Consider the following 24,891-nt stretch of genomic DNA (forward strand, 5'->3'; position numbering starts at 1 on the left):
AGCAAGGTTATAACATTAGCGAGGCTATATACAGTAGCAAGGCTATAACAGTAGCGAGGCTATATACAGTAGCAAGGCTATAACAGTAGCGAGGCTATAACATTAGCGAGGCTATATACAGTAGCGACGCTATAATATTAGCGAGGCTATATACAGTAGCAAGGCTATAACAGTAGCGAGGCTATATACAGTAGCAAGGCTATAACAGTAGCGAGGCTATAACATTAGCGAGGCTATATACAGTAGCGAGGCTATAATATTAGCGAGGCTATATACAGTAGCAAGGCTATAACAGTAGCGAGGCTATATACAGTAGCGAGGCTATAACATTAGTGAGGCTATATACAGTAGCGAGACTATATACAGTAGCGAGGCTATAACAGTAGCGAGGTTATAACATTAGCGAGGCTATATACAGTAGCAAGGTTATAACATTAGCGAGGCTATATACAGTAGCAAGGCTATAACAGTAGCGAGGCTATATACAGTAGCAAGGCTATAACAGTAGCGAGGCTATATACAGTAGCAAGACTATAACAATGGCGAGGCTATATACAGTAGCAAGGCTATAACAGTAGCGAGGCTATATACAGTAGCAAGGCTATAATAGTAGCGAGGCTATATACAGTAGCAAGGCTATAACAGTAGCGAGGCTATATACAGTAGCAAGACTATAACAATGGCGAGGCTATATACAGTAGCAAGGCTATAACAGTAGCGAGGCTATATACAGTAGCAAGGCTATAATAGTAGCGAGGCTATATACAGTAGCAAGGCTATAACATTAGCGAGGCTATATACAGTAGCATGTCTATAACAGTAGCGAGGCTATATACAGGCACCGGTTAGTCGGGCTAATTGAGGCAACATGTACAAGTAGGTATAGTTAAAGTGACTATGCATATATGATAAACAGAGAGTAGCAGCAGCATAAAAGAGGGTTTGGCAGGTGGGGGGTGGCGGGACACAATCCAGATAGTCCGGGTAGACAATGTGCGGGGGCACCGGTTATTCGGGCTAATTGAGGTACTATGTACAGTACATGTAGGTATAGTTAAAGTGACTATGCGTAGATGATAAACAGAGAGTAGCAGCAGCATAAAAGAGGGGTTGGGGCGGGACACAATACATATAGTATGGGTAGCCATTAGATTACCTGTTCAGGAGTCTTATAGCTTGGGGGTAAAAGCTGTTGACTAGCCTTTTGGTCCTAGACTTGGCGCTCCGGTACCGCTTACCATGCGGTAGCAGAGAGAACAGTCTATGACTGGGGTGGCTGGGGTCTTTGACAATTTTTAGGGCCTTCCTCTGACACCGCCTGGTGTAGAGGTCCTGGATGGCAGGCAGCTTAGCCCCAGTGATGTACTGGCCCGTACGCACTACCCTCTGTAGTGCCTTGAGGTCGGAGACCGAGCAGTTGCCATACCAGGCAGTGATGCAACCAGTCAGGATGCTCTCGATGTTGCAGCTGTAGAACCTTTTGAGGATCTGAGGACCCAGGCCAAATCTTTTTCGTTTCCTGATGGGGAATAGGCTTTGTCGTGCCCTCTTAACGACTGTCTTGGTGTGTTTGGACCATTCTAGTTTGTTGGTGATGTGGACACCAAGGAACTTGAAGCTCTCAACCTGCTCCACTACAGCCCCGTCAATGAGAATGCGGGCGTGCTCGGTCCTCCTTTTCCTGTAGTCCACAATCATCTCCTTTGTTTTGATTACGTTGAGGGATAGATTGTTATTCTGGCACCACCCGGCCAGGTCTCTGACCTAGGTTGTCTCGTCGTTGATCATCACTGTTGTGTCGTCTGCAAACTTAATGATGGTGTTGGAGTCGGGCCTGGCCACGCAGTTGTGGGTGAATAGGGAGTACAGGAGGGAACTGAGCACGCACCCCTGAGGGGCTCCAGTGTTGAGGATCAGCGTGGCGGATGTGTTGCTACCTACCCTTACCACCTGGGGGCGGCCCGTTAGGAAGTCCAGGATCCAGTGCAGAGGGAGGTGTTTAGTCCCAGGATCCTTAGCTTAGTGATGAGCTTTGAGGGCACTATGGTGTTAAACGCTGAGCCGTAGTCAATGAATAGCATTCTCATGTAGGTGTTCCTTTTGTCCAGATGGGAAAGTGTGGAGTGCAATAGAGATTACATCATCTGTGGATCTGTTTGGGCGGTATGCAAAATGGAGTGGGTCTAGGGTTTCTGGGATAATGGTGTTAATGTGAGCCATTACCAGCCTTTCAAAGCACTTCATGGCTACAGACGTAAGTGCTACGGGTCTGTAGTCATTAGGGCAGGTTACCTTAGTGTTCTTGGGCACAGGGACTATGGTGGTCTGCTTGAAACATGTTGGTAATACAGACTCAATCAGGGACATGTTGAAAATGTCAGTGAAGACCCTTTACTCAGTACTTTTTTGAAGCACCTTCGGCAGCGATTACATCCTCCAGTCTTCTTGGGTATGATGCTACAAGTTTGGCACACCTGTATTTGGGGAGTTTTCCCATTCTTCTCTACAAATGCTCTCAAGCTCTGTCAGGATGGATGGGAGCGTCGCTGCACAGCTATTTTCAGATCTCTACAGAGATATTCGATCGGGTTCACGTCTGGGCTCTGGCTGGCCTACTCAAGGACATTCAGAGACTTGTCCTGAAGCCAGTCCTGCGTTGTCTTGTCTGTGCGCTTAGGGTTGTTGTCCTGTTGTAAGGATCTCTCTGTACTTGGCTCTCTTCATCTTTCCCTCGATTCTGACTAGTCTCTCAGTTCCTGCCGCTGAAAAACATCCCCACAGCATGATGCTGCCATGGTCTGAGAGTCCTTTAGGTGCCTTTTGGAAAACTCCAAGCAGGCGGTCATGTGCCCTTTACTGAGGAGTTGCTTCTGTCTGGCCACTCTACCATAAAGGCCTGATTTTTGGAGTGCTGCAGAGATGGTTGTCCTTCTGGAAGGTTCTCCCATCTCCACAGAGGAACTCTGGAGCTCTGTAAGAGTGACCATCGGGTTCTTGGTCACCTCCCTGACCAAGGCCCTTCTCCCACGATTGCTCAGTTTGGCCAGGCGGCCAGCTCTAGGAAGAGTCTTGGTGGTTCCAAAAGTCTTCCATTTAAGAATGATGGAGGCCACTGTGTTCTTGGGGACCTTCAATGCTACAGACATTGTTTGGTACCCTTCCCTAGATCTGTGCCTCAACAAAATCCTGTCTCGGAGCTCTACGGACAATTCCTTTGACCTCATGGCTTGGTTTTTGCTCTGACATGCACTGTCAACTGTGGGACTTTATATAGACAGGTGTGTGCCATTCCAAATCATGTCCAATCAATTGCATTTACCACAGGTGGACTCCAATCAAGTTGTAGAAACATCTCAAGGATGATCAATCGAAACAGGATGCACCTGAGCTAAATTTCGAGTCTCATAGCAAAGGGTCTGAATACTTATGTAAATAAGGTATTTCTGTTTTTTGTTTTTTTTATAAATTAGCAAACATTTCTAAAACCTCTTTTTGCTTTGTCATTATGGGGTATTTGTGTGTAGATTGATGAGGGGAAAAATGAATTTAATCAATTTTAGAATAAGGCTGTAACATAACAAAATGTGTAAAAAGGGAAGGGTTCTGAATACTTTCCGAATGCACTGTAGATCTTATATAATACATTATCCAATATAATACAGGTGGAGTGTTGACGTGAGCTTTGAGGATAGCATGGCCATGGCGTGACTAACATAGTGTCAAAAACACAACTCAGCTCAGTAGGTGAAATCTTAAATGGTTGAATCTTTCAGTGTTAATGCTAATTATCAAACACTGTTATTACATTTTCCTGGGCTGTTCATGGCTACACATAAATCACAGATATTGGGGGTGGTATTTCACTGAAACGTAAGATCCTCATGCCCTGTCCCTCACATCTGATTTACCACCCGACAAGGGAGGGAGCAGGGAACATTGATATACACTGATCTTCCTAATATTGAGTTGCCCTGCCCACTCCACCAGGACATGGACTCTATAAGGTGTTGAAAGCGATCCACAGGATTTTACAAGTTACATCAATAAGGGATCATAGCTTTCACATGGATTCACCTGATCAGTCTATGTCCTGGAAAGGGCAGCTGTTCGTAGTGTTTTGTACACTCATTAAGTGTAGAATTAGCACACAGCCAAGGTTTGGATGGCAGGGACATCACTACCGTCAGCACAGTGGAGTCACAGAATCCCCACCCTCCTCTCCTTATCTTCTCCTACTCCTCCCCTCCTTTCCTATCCTTCCTCCCATCCTCTCCCCTTGATTATTCCACTGTTCCAAAACATGTTGACATAGCATTATATGGTTCTTCTGACTAGATAGATACCTCCTCTCCTCTCCTGTTTCCTCTCAGAAGAGTCAAAACCGATCTACTGTCACATGTCCAGAGAACGCTGTAGGACAGGCCAAAAGTGCCTGTCTGTTTTTAGCCTCCAACACCACCACACCTGCCTGATGGGTTCCATAACCCTCACCCCAGTTGGTGAAACCCTCACAGAATAGTTCACACTCCCTTTCCCCACATACCCTAAACTGGAGGCTCCTAGGCGACTGAGAATATTACAACCATAACCCACAGGGGTCTTAAAAGTGTTGGATGAAGTTACCAGTAGACACTGATCTAAGTTCAGTTTTGTGTTTCCTCCCCTAATTGTTAAAGGCCCAGTGCAGTCAAAATTCAGGAACTTCTAATCAACCTGTTTGCATGAGCAGGAGTTTCGGCTTCGCTGGTGATATCACCAGGCGGTAAATTGGTTAATAGACCAATAACAAAGAGTTCCAATACAGCTAGTTTTAAGTTTTCTCCTCCCAACTCAGACCACTCCCAGACAGTCCTAGTAAAATTCTTTGCTTAAGAAATATTTTTGGGGAAAAAAAGCTAATATAAAAAATATTACAATAAGGTACTTAATTATTACCCAAATGATTTGATATAAAAACATCTGTGTTGGGAAAGGGAGATACCTAGTCATTTTTACAACTGAATGCATTCAACTGAAATGTGTCTTACACATTTAACCCAACCCCTCTGAATCAGAGGTGCAGGGGGCTGCCTTTAATCAACATCCACGGCACCCAGGGAACAGTGGGTTAACTGCCTTGCACAGGGGTAGAATCACAGAGTTTTACCTTGTCAGCTCGGGGATTTGATCCAGCAACCTTTTGGTTACTGACCCAACACTCTAACCACTAGGCTACCTGCCTTCACAGTTTGGATTTTAGGACAGTAATCTTTCCCTAGATCTGTTTGTACATTGTTAAGGGTTGGTGTAGGAGACTATACCTGAGAAAGAACCCCTGTCATGTGTTCCAACAGCAACCCCCACCCCTCTCCTTGAGTCTCATATTCCCTGCCCAGTATCTGTTTCACATTGCGAATGGAAGGACATTAGCAGATGACACTTTGACATTCAAGTCTCACCGAGACCAGAGAGAGACCCTGTAGGCAGAAAGATGATCCTAATTTTAATGTGAAATAAATGTATTGAATTTGATTGGCTTGCCTGACTACAGGCCCGCTCTACTCTTGCACACTGAGAAGAGAAAGAGAGAGAGAGAGGCTCTGACCACTGGTGCTGTCCATGGTGCTGGACTTTGAGAAAATTGATTATAATAAACATGATACTCCCTTGTTAATTATGCACCGCTAAATGACATTCTACATGTGTCAATTCAATCCTTCTTTTTTCTACCCTTGTTGTGTCAGACTGGCAGACAGCACCATGCCATTGGATAGAGGCTGGTGACAAGTATTATTTTTAGACCTGGCAAAAAAAAAGTTTCAAAAAAAGAGGTGGGCGTCTTTTCTGCTGATACTGCTGCAACTGTATATGACGTCTATAGGTAGCCTACACACCCTGGGTCAGGATACACTTTTCCCCACGAAAAATACTTTTACAGCTATAGCTATTGGTCCTATACTTCAACATTAGTGTCAACTGTCAAGGGATGACACATTTTGAAACCCTGGATGCCGTTCTTTCTATTTCAAGATTACGCTGAGCACAAAATCTCTGAGCAAGTTCTCGAACTTGGAATGTCATCAACGTTGCTTTGCGGAGTGCCGATAAGAAGCCATTGAAAATAGATGAGAAGAACCTGCTACAATGGATACAATGGAAACGGTGGAATGTATCAGGATAGATCCAGATACTCTGACAATGCTAGAGGATGATGTGGACATCACTGAGGGAGTCTCCCAAATCAATGACGAGGTTGAGGATCTCCGCAACAGGTAGCAGCCTATATCCTACATAATTTCTGACATTCTGTACAGCCTACTAGAAGTGAAATCTGAGTCTTTTTCCAAAGTACACTACCGGTCAAAAGTTTTAGAACACCTACTCATTCAAGGGTTTTTCTTTATTTTTGCTATTTTCTACATTGTAGAATAATAGTGAAGACATCAAAGCTATGAAATAACACATATGGAATCATGTAGTAACCAAAAAAGTGTTAAACAAATCTAAATATATTTTAGATTTTAGATTCTTCAAATAGTCACCCTTTGCCTTGATGACAGCTTTGCACACTCTTGAATGAGTAGGTGTTCTAAAACTTTTGACCGGTAGTGTACATTCGCAAAAAACCTTAGCCCCTCCTTCGTCGAGATCAAATTAGTGTGGATGAATAGTTATGGAGATAATTAAATTATTTGATAAATGATTGAAAATGATTGCTGTCTCTGAGCATCCCACTTTGTCGAGATAAATCAGAGTACAATCCATAGTAATCATGTCTTGTTATGATTTCAGTAAGGTTTACTCCATACAAAAGGTCACATTCCTAGTGAGACAGACAGACAAACAGCCAGACAGACAGACCGAGGGGCAGGGGTAGAGGGATCGTCACATACATAAGGCTTTTATTTCAAGTCATTTTTTATTATAATTTCTTGATGTGCCTCGAAATGGTAAAATGTACATTTGCCCCAGTACCTCACCATGTTATCTGTATTATCGCGTCTCTTCCAGTTTGCGGTTGGCGGTTCAGGATGAGGCGGTGCGTCCCAAGATGCAGTGCTTAATGATGGACCCCTCCTTCTCCATGGTTACCGTGCAGGGCGAGGACAGCGGCATCCAATGGGAGACCAGCTCCAGTCGCTGCTCCACCCCTTGGGGTTCCGAAGCCGAACCCACCCCTACTGTCGCCTCGGAATTCTGCTTTCCCATTAATGAAAGGTCCGTTTCACCTGGATTAGGATCTGGAATGGCAGGTAAAATAACCTTTGTCATGGATGAGGCAATGATGGTGAGGAGGCCAAGGATGAAAACAAGTTGTGGAGGAGGACGCAGGAGCCGGGCTGACAGACGGGGATGGACTCCTCTGCCCACAGGTGATGACTTAGGTGAGGTCACTGAAAGAAATTAGGTAATGTCTCAAACTCTGATATGCTCAAACTGTAATCTATTGAGACACATTTTTGCATATTTTTCCTTCATCAGGTGAGTTGGTTGAGAAGCCAGAGCTAGTGGAGGTCTCCCTGCCCAATGTGAGGGCAGAGGGAGATGGGGAGGAGGAGGAAACGACAGATCCCAAAGAGGAGAAGAAGCAGAGTTTGTTCCGCCTGGTGTCAGAAGGCTCAGAGATCCTGAACATCGTGGTTCCTCCCAGGCTGGTGAGCATAGACGAGGAGGAGAGCCAAGTCATGGTGGACAACCTGTCTTACCTGGAGGAATCCACCTTCACCAAACCCAGTAACGAAATCATAGAAGAGGTGACAACCACAATTGAATTAGATCTGTAGACCTTACTCTGTGTATCCATCCATTCAGTCAGTCATTCATTTATTTGCCCATTCACTTGTTTGTTTATTCATTCACTGATCCATTCATTCAGGTGTTTGAGGAGGACAACGCACCATCAGTGGGGGGTGGAGATCAAATGTTGGAACACACTGAATCCTCCCATCTCACCAGGCCTGATCAGACTGACCCTCCTGGGGCTCCGGTGGCAAAGCAGCCCAGACGAGGAGCCACCAGCGACATGGACTACTTTGAGACATTTACTCAGATGGATGAGCCTGCTCCAGGAGGCCCCACCATGATTGAAGAAGGACAGGAGAAGGAGGAAGCAGACTGTGGAGAGGAAAACCAGCAGGTGAGTGAGGAGCCGGAACAGCTCCAAGATGCCGCACCTGTGACCGAAGACCTGGGATGTTCCAACACAGGCGTTAGCGGAGAAGAAATCTCCAGTGACCATCTGGATGAGGTGTTCTACGGCGGTATGGACAATATGCCTTCAAAGAACTATCTGGAAGTAGAGGAGGGCGCAGTAGACAAGTCACCCAAGTCCCCCCTGAAGGAGAGTGGATCGGCCCTCTTTGGCAGTGAGGAAACCGTCCTCACCCCCATCTTCCTCCCCTCGGGACCCCCCAAAATCATCAACCCCACTCTGCTAGAAGAGCCTACGGCCATGGCCTTCCTTTACACAGACCTGTATGAAGAGGCGGTGGGCAGCAGGGAAGGAGTGAAGGAGGAAGACACTGAGAGTATGACCTCCGAAAGGTCCTTCCACAGCAGACACTCAGACCGGGAGGACAGGGGGTACCTGGAGAAGTTTGTCCTGAAGGACGAGACTCCCATGGTGGAGCTGGAAGGGGAACTGGCAGTAGAGGAAGGCTTCAGAACTTGGGCACAGGAATTGTACACGCTGGACAGCTTTCTCTCACAAACTGATGATGCAGAGACAGAAGGGGAGATCCAGGAGTTTGAGCATGACATGACAGATTTTTTCCGGACGAACGCCAGTTCCTCTCCATCTGATGACCGGTACATCCCATCACTGGATAAAGAAAAGAACCATGCAGAACCTGTGAAGGAGGACAAACATGTTAAGGCAGACAATATTTTAAAGATGGTGCAGGAAGCACCTCAGCCTCAAGTGGTTAAAGAAGGGAAAACCACAGAGGAGGAGAACAAGACTCAGGCCATTGTCACAGATTTAAATGATCCACCACTTTCTGACCCAGAGTCTTTCTCTGAGAGGGCTGGTGGGGGGAGTGTCACTGAGCCACCCACAGACATGGACCTCTCATACAAACATGATGCTCCCACCGTGGAACTACAAACACTCCCACCTCTGAGTGACAATGGAACAAATCAGGAAGCTACAAAGCCAGTAGCCCCCCCTAGAAGGAAGCCAGCTGCACCTCACAAGAGCTCTCTGAAACTAGCGCCACTGGCTCGAGCCCAGACCCCAGTTGAGATCCTAGAGGAAGGAGGGGATAGAGGGAAGGAAGAGAGGGAGGAGGAGAAAGAGAAGGCTTCACCAGCTGAGACTGCCGATGAAGGAGAGGGGGATGGCGAGACAGGACAGAGGGAGGAGGAGAAAGATATGACAACACCAGTTGACGACTCATCCTCATTTTACCAATCCCAGATTACGCTGCTCTCAAGTATAGCTACTGAACCAGTAAAAGCAGAGGATAAAAAGACTGAATTAGCTGAAGGAAACACAGAACCACCTCAGGCCGAGGAGAATGACAGCCCCAAGCCAGAGGCTGACCCGGTATTGACAGGACAGGACAGTAAAACAGAACCAGCTAAAGGAGAGGCTGAACCAGCTGAGTCAGCCAAGCCAGAAGTTGAACCTACAACAGGACCTAGCCAGACCACTCCTTCCGTTCCTGCCCCAGTGAATGACCCAGCCAAAGTTGGCGGCGGATGCATCATCCTTTAGCCTTATTTAGGGGGAAAATACCATGTCCTTTTTAGTCTTATTGGCTTTATGCTGCAGCAATTTGAAATTGAGAGGTCAAATGATGAATTGAAGTAAAAATTACAGAACTTCATCTTTTTTTCTCAACCTGGTCTCAGAGCATTTCGTATTATTCTGTACGTAAATCCGAAAGACTCCATTTAGTATGATATGTTATGGTTCGTATGGTATGTATTAATTTGTGGATGATATGTTACCAATTACAATTTGTATTATATTTTATGAATTTGAAGAATGTACAGTATGTTACGAATTTTCAAACTGTATGATATGTAATGAATTCTAGCTAGGTGGCTAGTGGCTAACGTTAGCTAGCTGGCTAACATTAGGTAGGCTAGGGGTTAGGGTTAAGTTTAGAACTTCGGTTAAAGAGTTAATGTTAGGGTTAGGGGAAGGATTAGCATAAAGGGTTAAGGTTGGGGAAGGGTTAGCTAACATGCTAAGTAGTTGCAAAGTAGCTAAAAGTACCAAGTAATTGAAAAGTTGCTAATTAATTAAATGCTAAAGTTGTCTGTGATGTGAAATTGCAACCATCGGGTTGCTAGACGTTCACGCTATATGCCCACCCACCATCCCAACTAACCATCCTACTTAAATTTTTGCCTTAAGTAACCATCTGTCTTATGTAACCATACTAACATACAGTATTATACTAATTTTAGTGTCCTGGATTTACATTTACTATGTTACGTCTATCAGACCAGGCTGTTTTTTCTGGATATTTATTTTTATGCATACTTGTTTATTTGACCATTTTTAAACAGTAGCACAGTAGCACTTTTTGGTCTGGTTTCCCGGACCCAGCCTAAACACTTTCAATGGCGATTCTCTATTAAGCAGTCAGTCAGACTCATAGGTAATTGTTAGGTTATTACCATTTAACCATGTAATTTCTAAACAAATATCTGATCATTTCTGAACTGTAAAATAAAGTGCTACCCATTTCCTCTCCTTTTGTATCTAAGAGAGAGGAGTGTACCGTATAGCCGCTGCTCCAGATCATCCAATCTCCTCTGTGTTGATGGATGGTGGCCAGCTGAAAAAAACGTGTGTGTGTGTGTGTGTCTGTATTCGTGTGTGTGTTAGAAATAGGAGGTATGAATCACAGAGGGGAGGGGGGAATTGGAGAGGTGGGGTTTGTCAAATGAGTAGCCTCTTGTAGACATTGATGACCTTATAGGAAGGGAGTGTGTGTGTGTGTTGTGAGGGGGGGAGGTCTTAAGTGCACCCCTTGCCTCCACTCACTGTAAAGGGTTATAAATAACCATCCTTGGCCTGAGCCTGACAACCCCCATCTTGACACGAGTCTCTGTAACCCTGTTCTCTTCTCAGATTGGTCTAGTGAGCCTCCGTAACCATCTTCTTGGATTGGCTCCCACTGCAAAGAACCTTGCAGCCTAAATACATAGTGTGACATGTACTGTATGTTCAGGTTTCTTATTCTACGTGAAGTATGGATGGGAATTAAATATAAGTTTACACGTTTATCCAAGTGTTCTCTGTGTGTCAGCTTGTTGTTGTGGATGATCTAACTGAAGACTGAAGCAGCTGCCAACTCAATCTGAGGAACTGAAGTAGATCTGCATACCTGCTCCCTTTCTTGTATTCATTAAGTATTCCTCTTCATTCTCCTATTCATCATGTTTATGTACCCCTGTGAAGAGTTGATGTGCTTTTCACTGGTTTACAAAGGGTTTTGCATTGTATTGTCTTATATGGGGCTATAGCAGAGATTTTGATAACAGATTCACACCACCATCAGCGTGTTTTATTTCATTTTTAGTTTCAGGTGAGATTGTAACATTTTGTTAACATTTTGTTGAAAGACTTTAGTGCCATCTACTGGCCAAATGGAAAATCGTACGGTCTTTCCCGCACCAGAACGGCAGGACACGGTAATGCACCAACTGTGCGGTTTATGCTAGCTACAACAAACAATGTCAAAATGATCTATATAGTAAAATTTTATGAAAAAAAAAATAGATTTTTTTATCTTAATTTAGGTTAGGGTTAGGCATAAGGTTAGCAGTGTGGTTAAGTTTAAGGATAGGTTTAAAATTACATTTTAAGAAAATACATTGAAGAAATAGGAGGGGCTTATGACTGTGGTAACTAGTGAATAATAAACTACAGTTTAACACCAGGAAATTCCAAACGTCACGGCAGTAACATTTTCAAATCAAATGAAAACAAAACTACCGAATTAGTCGTTAATTTCTTAATTCTCGCTGGTAAATTTTATATCCACAAAAACACATATTTCAAATCTGTCCCCAATATATTTTTTACTTACTTAATATTTAATAAAATATCTAGAATTAGTCAATAACAAAAAATTTTATATATATATATATATATATATATATTCTTACAACTCTATTATAGGTTTGTACAACTGTAATCCCGGGACTTTATAGTATTTATTTTACTTTAGTTTATGAAACTCAGTTCTTGTTATTACATTTTTCTACTTTTAATATTATTTTATGTTTTTCAGAGAAAATATACATGCATTGATGTCTTATGTTTTTTTGTTGTATTGTAATTTGAAATGTTATAATAATATTTTTAAAGCAACATTATAGTCCTGGCAGCAGCATTAAGACTTACGGGTTTTGGATTTTGCCTTCAAAATAAAAGTCCATGGTAAAACGCTGTGTGGATGATACAAAATCCCCCCCCATAATTGCAACTTTGCATAGTGCGTAATGTAAAAATTATACATAATATGTAATTACATGGGAGAAAATCTAAACTAAAGATAATTACTATATATAAGATAAATAATATTATAAGGTGAAGCACATTGAAAAATGGTTGGAGCTTAGTATAGTAAATAACAATAATGCCCTACTGGTAAAAAGTATATACAATAACAATTAAAAAAATATATCTAATTATTTTGATTGTATGATTCTTGTTAATTTATTGGTGGTATTGTTCAAGGATTATATTTTGAAATGTAATGTTTAAAAAAGGTGTTACTGTATTTTTGTTCTATTGCACAAACAAACTGAACTGTAGAGGGAAAAGGATCGATTGTGTGTGCATAAAACCAGGGTCTAGTTTGAACAAAAAGCAAGGACATAGCACCTGTTACAGGACTTTTACTGGGGTCAAACATCTTAAAATGGAATGCCTGGACACTATACGGTACAAATATAGCACTGTACAGGCAAAATTATCGATAGTGTGTCCATAGAACCCGGGTCCAGTCTACTTACGAGAGTCCCTAGAATACAAATCAGGTGAGTTTGAAGAAAAAGCTAGATCATAGAAAGTGTTGCTGGACATTTACTGTGGTCAAACAGCTTAAAAAGGGACGCCTGGACACTATAAGGAACAAATATTGCACTGTACAGGAAAAACGATCGATTGTGTGTCCATAAAAACAGGGTCCTGCCAACTCACTGGAGTTTACCTTTTCCTGGTGAGCACATAGCTATTTTATGAGGCAATAATATGTCACACAATCACAAAAACCAGAACCCACATCCCTGCTACTTTCAATCCAAAAACCCAAGTCCAAGATACAAACCTTTTGATGAATTGCGACCAGGGTTGGTTGAAAAAAGTGCTGTTGACCTCCGTGATAACCGTTGATAGACTACAGGCATAATTGGGGTGATACTAACCAGCAGCATGATCTTACTAGGATACTGCTTCAAAAAATAATATTTTAATTGTCTAGCAAAAATGCTTGACCTGATGCATGTTTTGGCAGTGTTGTGGCTTTACTTTCATTAATCTGATGACTGTTCTTTATCGAATCAAATAACTATGTTTAATTGTTACCCGATTAAATTAATCATGTAACAATTAACTCATTAGGAATTTGGGGCACCACGAGAGCGGTTGTTTAAAGCGTTACCATCTCCCGAATTAAACTCTAAAGGTCTTTAACTATCTCATTCAACAGTCAACGTATTAAATCATGACCTCTTATCATATCATCATTCTGAACAGTCGTAACCTTCTTGGATCTGCAAAAACCCCAGCCTTACTTATGATTCAGTACTACACAAATTGGTTTAATTATTTATTTTCTAGCTAGCTAAATAATAACACAGAATAAACATACACACTTAATACATTAGAAAAAGGTCCCTAGCAGACTGACACAATATGGTGGCTTTTTACACAATGACATGGAGAGGGAGAGAGAGAGAGAGAAAAAGAAAGAGACTTATTGTTGATACATTTTAGAAACTATTCTCACAGTAATCATATTCTTTGCACACAAAGTAAGAAATGATGAATGTATTTATGTGTGACTGCCTTCGTTTGCCGTTTATCTCTGTTGGAACCAGCCCTACTTAGGAAGGTTGTTGGCCTTTCAGTGGCACGCTTGTGTGGCTCTGATTGTCCGAAATGGGTCTCCCCTTTCCCGTCTGCTACTGTTGTTCACTCAGGGAGATGCTCCTTGGAAGGTAGCCAGCCAGCCGTGTCGACAGTTCCCATTGGTGATGAGAGTAGTAGGATACGGTGATTTGAGAAGAGTAGTAGGATGGTCCCACTTAAATTTGCTGTTCTAGATATTTGACTTAGAACAGCTAATCAGCCGTACCAGTGATTGTCTGAAGATGAGCTTTTTCCTGCTTATTCATGTTGATATTCAAGGTTCAAACCACTCTGGACATGAGCTGTAGCTCTACACGCCTCTCTGGTCTGGGAGGTGAGTTTATTTTCTTCACCTCGTGTTGAGGTTCAAAGTTCCAACCATTTCAAACGCCTTTCTGGTCTAATGTTAATTTCCATACCAGTCCTTTTATGCACTCTGGCCGAAGGGGACGGTTCCGTCAGTCTGACACGCTCTCTGACCTCACTTGGGGCGTGGCTACTTACTATGCACAGTTTATAGGAGATAGATTCTCTTATGGCTCCTAAAATCCCATTCCTATCTTAACATATTTTTTCATTACTCATATACAATGTAGAGGATGAAGATTTGACAGATAAAGGGGATATACTTTCCAAGTTACAGTATTTCCTTTATAACCTTTTTAATGACATCACAAAATAATAACCAATATGATATTAGTTTTCTATAGATCTTCTCTGACCATTCCCCAAGTTTTTATTTTAGAAAATTTGTTCCAGTATTCATTTAAAAACTGTTAGAGTTTTGCCAGGAAAAGGTCTGTTAACTGAGAGAGAGTCTTCTCCTTTAATTTACAACCGGGCATGAGCTGTCAACCTGGCCCAGTTCCCTCCTCCCCCTCTCTGTGGGTGAAAGGGGGTCTTGTTGAGTTATTCATTGCAAACCTGATCTGACCCACTCAGATCCTCACAGGACAGTCATGACAGCAGGTAAGGCTGCCCTTGGGCTGATTTAAATGTGTAAAGTCTGCAGCCTGCTCATCATCATTAGGATAATTTAGTCCATTTACAGGTATGCCAGTAACGATACTGACAAAAAAATATATATATTTGTCTAGCCAAAACACTTGACCTGATGCATGTTTTGTCAGGCAAGGCTGATCTTGGGCTGATTTTAATGTGTAAAGTCTGTATTGTCATTTAGATATAGTCCTGAATTTGTGAGTCAGCAGAGAGTTAAAGTGACTACAAAAGTGCAGAAGTATGATTTAGCCTCAGAGTAGGTGCCGTTACCGAGCCCAGCCTGGTCTCATAGACTAGATGTGACATAGTAAATGTACATCTAATACTCTAATTATATGATATGTTATGTTCGGTATGGTTACAGAAGACAAATGGTTACTTAGTATGGCAGTTGGTTGGGGTGGATGGGTGGTCTTATAACGCCAACATCTAGCAACCCAAGGTTGGACAACTTTAGCTAATTAGAAACTTACTATCAAAACAATTAGACCAACCACAGCTGATTCCCATTGCAGCTGAACACCTACCCAGGTGTTAGTCTTTCAATTGCATTACCATCTATACAAAAGGGGACATCTTAGGAATAATGCTGTACTGTAATGTAAACATGGACTCAGCCAGAGATAGAGAAGTGGCTGACAGAGGAAGAAGAGTGGCTGGGAGAGGGAAAGGAGTACGTACGCGTGGTGGAAGACGACAGTGGAAGATCAAGAGCTGTAGTCTCAGATGAGATTAGGGCTACTATAAATGATCATGTAATAAATCATGTTCTATCAATGAGAGAGGCTGGTCTGAGAGTGCAGACAAATCTGCAACGCTCAACAGTGGCATCTATTGTGAGACATTTCTGGCAAAACAACAGGTAAGATGTGCATTCTGCAAGGGCATCTGACTGAACTGCACATTACAGAAGTAAATTGAGCAAAGCCTCATTTGTGTGTAATTGTTTTTGTATTTCTGCTTAGGACCCAACGGTTACCTCCCACAGGCGGGAGAGGTAGGATTCTCACTGCTGTGCAGGAAACTGCAATCATTGATATGGTCATCAGAAACAATGATGTAAAACTCACAGAGATTCAGGACAGAGTGTTGGAAGACAACATTACATTTGGAAATATTCACAATGTAAGCATAACAACTATTTCTAGAGTCCTGAAACAACATCAAGTCAGGATGAAGCAGTTGTACACTGTCCCCTTTGAGAGGAACTCCGAACGAGTCAAGCAACTCAGGAACCAATATGTCCAGGTAAGATGACTATAATATACAGAACTGTCACGGATCCCTCTGGAACTTTCACTGTGCACACCTGGCCCCTATTCCCACTGTTTGTATTTGTATATATGTGCCCTTTGTTTACCATGGTGCTGTCGATTATTGTTACAATGTCCGTTGGTACGCGTGAGTACCTGTGCTGTGTGTTTTGGGCTTTCGTGCCCTTGTGGATTGCGCAGATGACTACGGGTCTCGTCCCGTGTGTTAATCATTGTGCACATGTGTATTTATTTGAGGTACTCCTCACTCTTGTTTGGGTTTCAACCCTGTGTTTTGTATAGTGTTTGTTTGGTCTTCGTCCCCGTACCTTTACACGGCACACCGTAATTTGGGGTATAATTTTTTTTAAACTATTACGTATTCCTGCGCCTGTCTTCCGAATCATTGTTACCAACGTGACACACTCTGACATAAAAAAACGACAAAACATATTGAAGCATATTGCATCATGTCTGATTCATTCACGTAACATATACTGCAGTGAATTCTAAACAGCAAAGACATTTTGGCAAAAGAAACATTGTTTTTAGTGTTAGAGTTTTTTAGGTCATTGTTTTATGAGTGATAAAGTGCTTGTTCGGTGACAACCTTTGCTAGTGTGGAAGAATGAGTTGATTTGAGACATGCATGAAGTATTTTGGTAGTTTTAGTGCATTTTGGATGTGAAATTAACTTCTGTGCCAAGCTGAAAGTTGGTTAGGAGAACTGTGTGAAGAGTTGAAAAAGTATTGAGAAATGGGTCCTAGCGATTGAGAACAGTATTTAGAATTCAAGGCACACTTAACCAGAATGTCTACCACAGCATTCTACAGCAATGCACCATCCCATCTGGTTTGCGCTTAGTGGGACTATCATTTGTTTTTCAACAGGACAATTACCCAAAACACATCTCCAGACTGTAAGGGCCATTTGACCAAGAAGGAGAGTGATGGAGTGCTGCATCAGATGACCTGGCCTCCACAGTGTCACGACACCTACGGAAGGTGGCTCCCCTCCGCGCTCGGAAGTCGTCGTCGCCGGCCTACTGGCTGCCATCGATTTATGTTGCACGTTCTGTTAGTTAGGCCTAGGTTAGTTGCGCACCTGTTTTGTGTTAGTTGTTAGTGGGGAGGGGTATTTAGGCTAGTTAGTTAGGTTTGTTGTTTGTGCGGGATTGTTCGTTTGTCAGGGTGTGTTTCATGTGGTTCTGTATATTGTGGAGTTACGCTATTCCTTTTGGGCTGCGTCCCTGGTTACGTTCCTTTAAGGGTGGTGCGTTACTTTTGCACACCTTGCACTCCATACCTTGCATATTTTCCGTGTGGATATTTTTATTAAATTCATTAACGGAATCTTTCTGTCTCCTGCGCCTGACTCTTCGGACTCCACAAGCCACCCATTGTGACACACAGTCACCCGACCTCAACCCAATTGCGACGGTTTGGGGTGAGTTGGACCGCAGAGTGAAGGAAAAACAGCCAAAATGTGCTTATCATATGTGGGAACTCCTTCAAGACTGTAGGAAAAGCATTCCAGGTAAATACCTCATGAAGCTGGTTGAGAGAATGCCAAGAGTATGCAAAGCTGTCATCAAGGCAAAGGGTGGCTACTTTCAAGAATCAAAAATATTGTTTGGTTACTACATGATTCCATATGTGTTATTTCATAGTTTGATGTCTTCACTAATATTCTACAATGTAGAAAATAGTAAAAATAAAGAGAATCCTTGAATGAGTAGGTGTGTCCAAACTTTTGACTGGTACTGTACTCTCACGGTGCACATTTTCACTCCATGGTGAAAATAGGTTGCGTCAATCGAATCTGGTATCAGAACAGAATTTAACACTAAGTCACTGAATATATTCTCAGCTTTTTTATTCAATATAATTAGTCAAGTGAATAAATGGTAAATGCAATCTTCATATATACGGGTTCACTGTAACACCACGCATGGCAAACAGAGAACTAACTGTTCAAACACAAAGTTCTTCTTTAATACTCGGACAGAGATAGTTCCCGCTCAGAGCGGGCCTGTCAGAGTAGAGGCTGAGCGTGGTTTAGACTTGCTCAGCCTATCGCAGGCGCACAGGCTGGTCCCAGCCTCTTGGCGCATCACTGTTGCCAGGTGTAGTTGTCTTCCAGCTTATCTTCGTGTTTTTCACCCAAAAGTCAGCAACCCCAAGGACAGTGCCTGTTTTTATGCTACAGTTATTCTCCACTCTATCAGTTCCTCACGAACACATGTCCTTGAGCGGCTTCACAACCAGGCAGTGTGTGTGTGTGTGTGGGTCACGAGTCTAGCTCAGCCTACACACATCTAGTTTAATAAAATATAACCCAACAATCCCCCTTTTCACACCCTCTGGGTGTGAACATTTCCCCGTAAGAAATTTCAGAGAAATTTAGGATTCCCCCTTTTGACACCCACTAGGGTGTCACTCACTAAAATACAATACAAACAAAAAGAATCACACTTGTATTAATAGGAATAACGATAATAGAAACCCTTCAGTCCTTCCAGCTACACCTAACTTTTACTAGGTTGGCTACCAGCCACCCAGGAACTTCAAACCCACACATAAGGAAAGACAAATACTTCACACGAGATAAAAAAACAAAGCAAACGTTTTTCTTCTCCCCCTGTTGACACCCTCTAGGGTGTCACTCCACCACCTCACCAATGGCAAACCAAGGGTCATCCTTAGTCAACCCCATTTTCCTCTGAAAGTTAGACTCAGTGTCTGCATCTCCTTCTTGAGCCTCCAGCAAAGGCATCATACCAGCAGCATGCACGACATCTGTAACACACTTTCTCAGACAAGGGATAATACATGCAGCACAGCACATCAAAATTAAAAACATAACAATTAGGGTCAGAAATCCAGTAACCACCACTGCAGCATACTTACCAAACCACTCACCCAACCAAGAGAACAGTCCGCTCCCCTCCACTGTTTATCACTATCCAGCACTGCCTGTTCCTTTCCCCCCTGAGATTAGGAAAACCTTGAAGGCTACTCCCTGTATCTCACACACACACATTTTGTCTCGGGCCTCTACTAGACATTATGTGCCTGTCAATTGGTACTTTAATTCTTCATTATACATGCTACATTAACTACTAATTAACAATGGATTATTGATTAATTTACGTTCATTAGATAATTATTTTATCATTCCACCCTTAATTAGGGCTAGGGGGCAGTATTGACACGGCTGGATAAAAAAACATACCCGATTTAATCTGGTTACCACTCCTACCCAGTAACTAGAATATGCGTATACTTATTACATATGGATAGAAAACACCCTAAATTTTCTAAAACTGTTTGAATGGTGTCTGTGAGTATAACAGAACTCATTTGGCAGGCAAAACCCTGAGACATCTTCTGACAGGAAGTGGATACCTGATGTGTTGTATTGCCTTTAAACCTATCCCATTGAAAAACACAGGGGCTGAGGAATATTTTGGCACTTCCTATTGCTTCCACTAGATGTCACCAGCCTTTACAAAGTGTTTTGAGTCTTCTGGAGGGAGATCTGACCGAACAAGAGCCATGGAACGATGATGGCCCATTAGACACCTGGCGCGCGAGTTCATGTTGGGTACCCTCGTTCCAATACGTTATAAAAGAGTATGCATTCGTCCACCTTGAATATTATTCATGTTCTGGTTAAAAAGGCCCTAATGATTTATGCTATACAACGTTTGACATGTTTGAACGAACGTAAATATATTTTTTCCCCTCGTTCATGACGAGAAGTCCGGCTGGCTTAGATCATGTGCTAACAAGACGGAGATTTTTGGACATAAATGATGAGCTTTTTTGAACAAAACTACATTCGTTATGGACCTGTGATACCTGGAAGTGACATCTGATGAAGAGAATCAAAGGTAATGGATTATTTACATAGTATTTTCGATTTTAGATCTCCCCAACATGACGTCTAGTCTGTATCGCAACGCGTATTTTTCTGGGCGCAGTGCTCAGATTATTGCAAAGTGTGATTTCCCAGTAAGGTTATTTTTAAATCTGGCAAGTTGATTGCGTTCAAGAGATGTAAATCTATAATTCTTTAAATGACAATATAATATTTTACCAATGTTTTCTAATTTTAATTATTTAATTTGTGACGCTGACTTGACTGCCGGTTATTGGAGGGAAACGATTTCCTCAACATCAATGCCATAGTAAAACGCTGTTTTTGGATATAAATATGAACTTGATAGAACTAAAAATGCATGCATTGTCTAACATAATGTCCTAGGAGTGTCATCTGATGGAGATTGTAAAAGGTTAGTGCATCATTTTAGCTGGTTTTATGGTTTTGGTGACCCTGTCTTTGAATTGACAAAACATTACACACAACTCTTGTAAATGTACTGTCCTAACATACTCTAAATTTATGCTTTCGCCGTAAAACCTTTTTGAAATCGTAAAACGTGGTTAGATTAAGGAGATGTTTATCTTTCAAAGGGTGTAAAATAGTTGTATGTTTGAAAAATTTGAATTTTGACATTTATTTGGATTCAAATTTGCCGCTCTTGAAATGCACCTGCTGTTGATGGAGTGCACCACGGGTGGTACGCTAGCGTCCCACCTAGCCCATAGAGGTTAAATGATTCAATAATATACTTTGATAATCAAACGCTATATGGAAACACTGATAATCACACGCTATATGTAAACCCAATTGTGATACAAGAATCAACAAAACCAATACATGTATATACACCCGATACTCATCAATCACTGCCCTGGGCCTATTTACAATTATGACACTTCGTTACAGGATTTAGATCATAATTATCATGAAAGGAACAGTCAATCTACACATTGAAAATGGTCTCCTCAAACATTGGCTCCTCATGGTTAAAAGAAACGGAGCCATCTTCCAGTATTCGTCCTCCCACTGGTCGGAGCTCGGAATCGGTCCATATCTCACCATCTGCTACGTCATCGATCTCTCTAGAGTTCTGGTGATCAAACCTTTCATACTTGGCATATACCCATCAATCCCACATTTCAACACACTCATACAGGTGAAACCAACCCATAATACAGTTATCACAACACTTTTCCATTTCCCAAACATGAGCTGTGTTATCAGGAATGTACGTGCAGCAATGAAACTCAATCATTCTACCTACACCACCCTTTTCTACCAATAACCTATCGAGAGTCAGTCTATTGTACCAGGTCATGAGGGAGGTGGCGGATAATTGGTCAGAGAACCCCTTTACTGCATTCCCGGTTTCCTTCATGAATCTCTTGTTGGTTATAATCGAAGTCATTAATCCAATGATGTCATTAATCCAATCCACATTTTTATTTATTGTCAACTACCAAAAGAACATAGTGGTAAAGTCTTCACCTATTTGATTCATGGCTTCGTATTCATCTGGAACTTCGCCTGAGGATGCCAATAGCATCCATCTAGACAAAGCCTAGTCAAAACTCCTCCTGTGCCTACTTTAGCCTCCTATAACTGGCCTCTGATGACTAGCTCGAACTGGTTGGACCAATAACCCCGGACCGCAAAGTCCTAACCACCCTTTGTGGTAATTTCCTTCGTATGTGTCCTTTACTGGTACTAGCCCACCCTTCATCAGTTAGTTATAGGTGCTGTGAGGTTCAGAATTTTCTCCTGTACTTCTAAACCTAAGTCAGTCACATTAACGATCACCTTTCAGCCATTAAAATCATCTAAGTTCTCGGTGCCATTCTTGTATCTATAACACTGGTACTCATCAGGAGTTAAGGTGAACCGAGGTGGGTTGGCTAAGTACTTCAATCTGGCCAACCCCAATTCCTGTACAGTTGTCTGCTTCCCCAGGAAATTGTTTAATGTTTACCTTAAATTCTACATCTTGATCTTCTTTGATTCCTTATTCTGTATGTCACTCATCAGTGTATTATATAGTTTATCTTTTATTTCTTCTCAATGACAACGGTATCGTATGATTAGTACCGGAAGGTGGTGGATCTGAATGTATCAGAAAGATTACCAAGACTACGATGCAGCTCAGTCTCTACTCTTCCCAAAAACTGCCAACCCTCTCCTGCCCTTAGTTGATCTGCTAGATAGTGCCCCATACTAACACCTCTAGGAACCCACACAGTGATGAACGGTCGGGATAGGGAATCTTCGTTAAGGAGGTGACCCCCGGACCCTGTTGGTACTCGGTTCTTCTCCTAACTCTGTGTGTGTGATCAGCAGTGCCCATATCTGCACATACCTTCTTGCAGTGGATAACGTGGAACCAAGTGACTCTCTCAGTTTTTCTAATGGCAAAAGCAGCAGTGGTTTAACAGAACCCGGTCTTTTCTCCTCAGGGAATGGATCCACACCCAGTCTCCTGGTTGGATTGAGTGAATCACCTTCTCCTGTAATTCACCTGTTGGACACAAAATCTTGGACATACGGGTTTGGTTAACCAACAGTCTTCTCATGTGTTCTGTTAATATTTCTTCAACTTCTATGTCTACCTGTTCTGGTATCTCTATTCTCCCTAACTCTGGCATTCTGTAGGCTCTACCTGATTAGCTAAAATGTCATCCATCATTTAAAGAGATAGATCCTAGTAAACCAACTCTAGGGATAATATCTTGACCTCATATTTTAGTTACCATAATCATGTCCACCAAGTAAGTTGGGAACGCTTCTACCCATTTACTATACTGATCTATTATTGTTAAACACCCCTTCTTCCCCTCTCTTCGGAATAGTTCAATAAGTCAATTTCCAAATGTTGGAATGGATATCCTACAATTTTTTAAAGTAATTATTCTCTAGGCCACTAGGACTTTCCTAACCTGCAGTGTTTCCTTACTTGCTCTATCACCTGTTCTACCATCCTACCCCCCTGTTGACACCTGGCTCCGCCCATGTGTCAATATTGCCGCATATCTAAACAGTGTCTTTGGTAAGATTAGTAAATAATCCTTATGTCAGACCTTCTCTTGTGGGATTGCCCCCTTTCATTTTCCACATGTCCAATTCTCCCTGGGGCATTCATCCTTGGCTATCCTGTAACAATTCTCTGTCAAGTGTCTTATCATCTTTAAGATTTAACAACTACTTCCAACAATATGTGCTAGGACAACATGTGGTGTGCACGCGTTTGTGCGCACATGTACTTGCACATACACGTGCACACAAACGCGTGTGCATCCCATGTTGTCCTCAAATATATCATGGTTGTGACTCATAGTTTTTCCATGTTAGATTTGGAGATAAGGCTAAGGAGGATAATTAATGAATAAATAACATCTCTTAAAAATACATAGAGAATGTATATAGATGTGCCCAAGCAACCCTCTCACAAACGCAGGACCTGCATTTTTATGACAGTCATACAGAGTAAATGACATCTGAAAAGTGCTAAAACAGGCAAGGGGGTGAGATCTAGCAAAATGGTCAGAGTAAGCTCTGGTATCTAAGCAGCAACTGAAATGAGAAACGTTAAAGAAAATCTGACCACACACGTCACCAGAGACTAAGGACTGACCGTCTATATGGATCCGATTCGTGTGGGGTGTTGGTCCACTGGCTTGAGCTGATGAACGTTTGATACAAATATAAGTATCAAGATTTAGGAAAACACTCACCATGATCATGCATCAACATTTTTGTACTTACGCTTCACAGAGGACTTTGTCTCAAATGTCGGGGTGGGTGATTCGCTGAATGTTCTCGTAGGACAGCACCCATTTGCTGGCGAGACGACCTCCACACCAATTCTTTGTTGGAATCACACCATGTTCCTTGCAGAATATTTGTCACTGCAGTCAGCTTTTTGTAGAAATTCTGAAATCAGAAAATACATGATTTAAAACATGCCTTTAATATGTGCTGAAAGGCACAATGTATTCTCAGCTCTTTTATTTCTATTCATAATACAGCCTACTACTCATTCTTTCTTAAATACCTCATGAACTTTTTAATACTGTTGCAGCCCCAATAATAACAGAAAGCATCAAGTTGTAGTACTCTTATAAATAAAGAGAACTTGAATGTTCCTCTGCAGATTTGCTGACTATCAAGGAGTGGACACATTTTCATTTGTAATGGTCCCCCGTTGGAATCCAACCCACAACCCTGGTGTTGCAAGCCACACAGGACCACAGTAGCTGTGATTGGGCGAACAGGAAAATGATCAGATTGAATAGCCTATTGTTGCTTGATTCAAAATATAGTTTACTAGCTAGTTTGTAATTAATCCGGGATTTCGGAATAGGGGAGGGTTATAATAGTGCAGTGTCATGACGTTGGCCTCTTTTGGTACAGGGAGGACAGTTGACCCCCTCCCTTTTGCAAAACCACCCCCTTACCTTCCCCCCAATCCACCCTGTGTGTAAAGGGTCGTAAAAACTCTAAAATTCCAGGAGAGTCTCTGGCCACATGGCCCATAGAGAGACACAGGAAATTCTTCCAACTCATAGAATTGGAGAGCCAAGCGACATTTTGTGTTCTGGAGAAGGTATGGAAGATTGGTGAAGAATCCAGCTACGAACTGATCCGCTTGGTACAATTTTGTGATACTCAGAAGAGAC

The 24,891-nt window shown here is 42.2% G+C and overlaps 1 protein-coding gene and 1 long non-coding RNA gene across 3 annotated transcripts; both read left to right on the forward strand.

The window, feature by feature from the left end:
* The first annotated feature begins 5,819 nt into the window (after positions 1–5,819).
* Positions 5,820–10,687, forward strand: si:ch1073-398f15.1 (cardiomyopathy-associated protein 5). 2 transcript variants are annotated; one of them, XM_014138110.2, is made up of 4 exons: positions 5,820–6,251; positions 6,991–7,352; positions 7,462–7,733; positions 7,856–10,687. In XM_014138110.2, the coding sequence occupies exons 1-4, from the start codon at positions 6,124–6,126 to the stop codon at positions 9,695–9,697; spliced, it is 2,604 nt and encodes an 867-aa protein (XP_013993585.2). In that variant the 5' UTR covers positions 5,820–6,123; the 3' UTR covers positions 9,698–10,687. The 2 variants fall into 2 exon arrangements, with proteins under 2 accessions (XP_013993585.2, XP_013993575.2); XM_014138100.2 differs by having other exon boundaries at positions 5,822–6,251; positions 6,991–7,364.
* Positions 10,688–13,795: 3,108 nt separating this feature from the next.
* On the forward strand, positions 13,796–17,280 carry LOC123726204 (uncharacterized). The gene is made up of 3 exons (XR_006758544.1): positions 13,796–15,046; positions 16,045–16,327; positions 17,224–17,280. It is a non-coding gene; the product is annotated as an uncharacterized lncRNA (long non-coding RNA).
* Positions 17,281–24,891: the final 7,611 nt, after the last annotated feature.

Source organism: Salmo salar, chromosome ssa01, assembly GCF_905237065.1.
Source record: "Salmo salar chromosome ssa01, Ssal_v3.1, whole genome shotgun sequence".
In the NCBI taxonomy this organism is placed as follows: domain Eukaryota; kingdom Metazoa; phylum Chordata; class Actinopteri; order Salmoniformes; family Salmonidae; genus Salmo; species Salmo salar.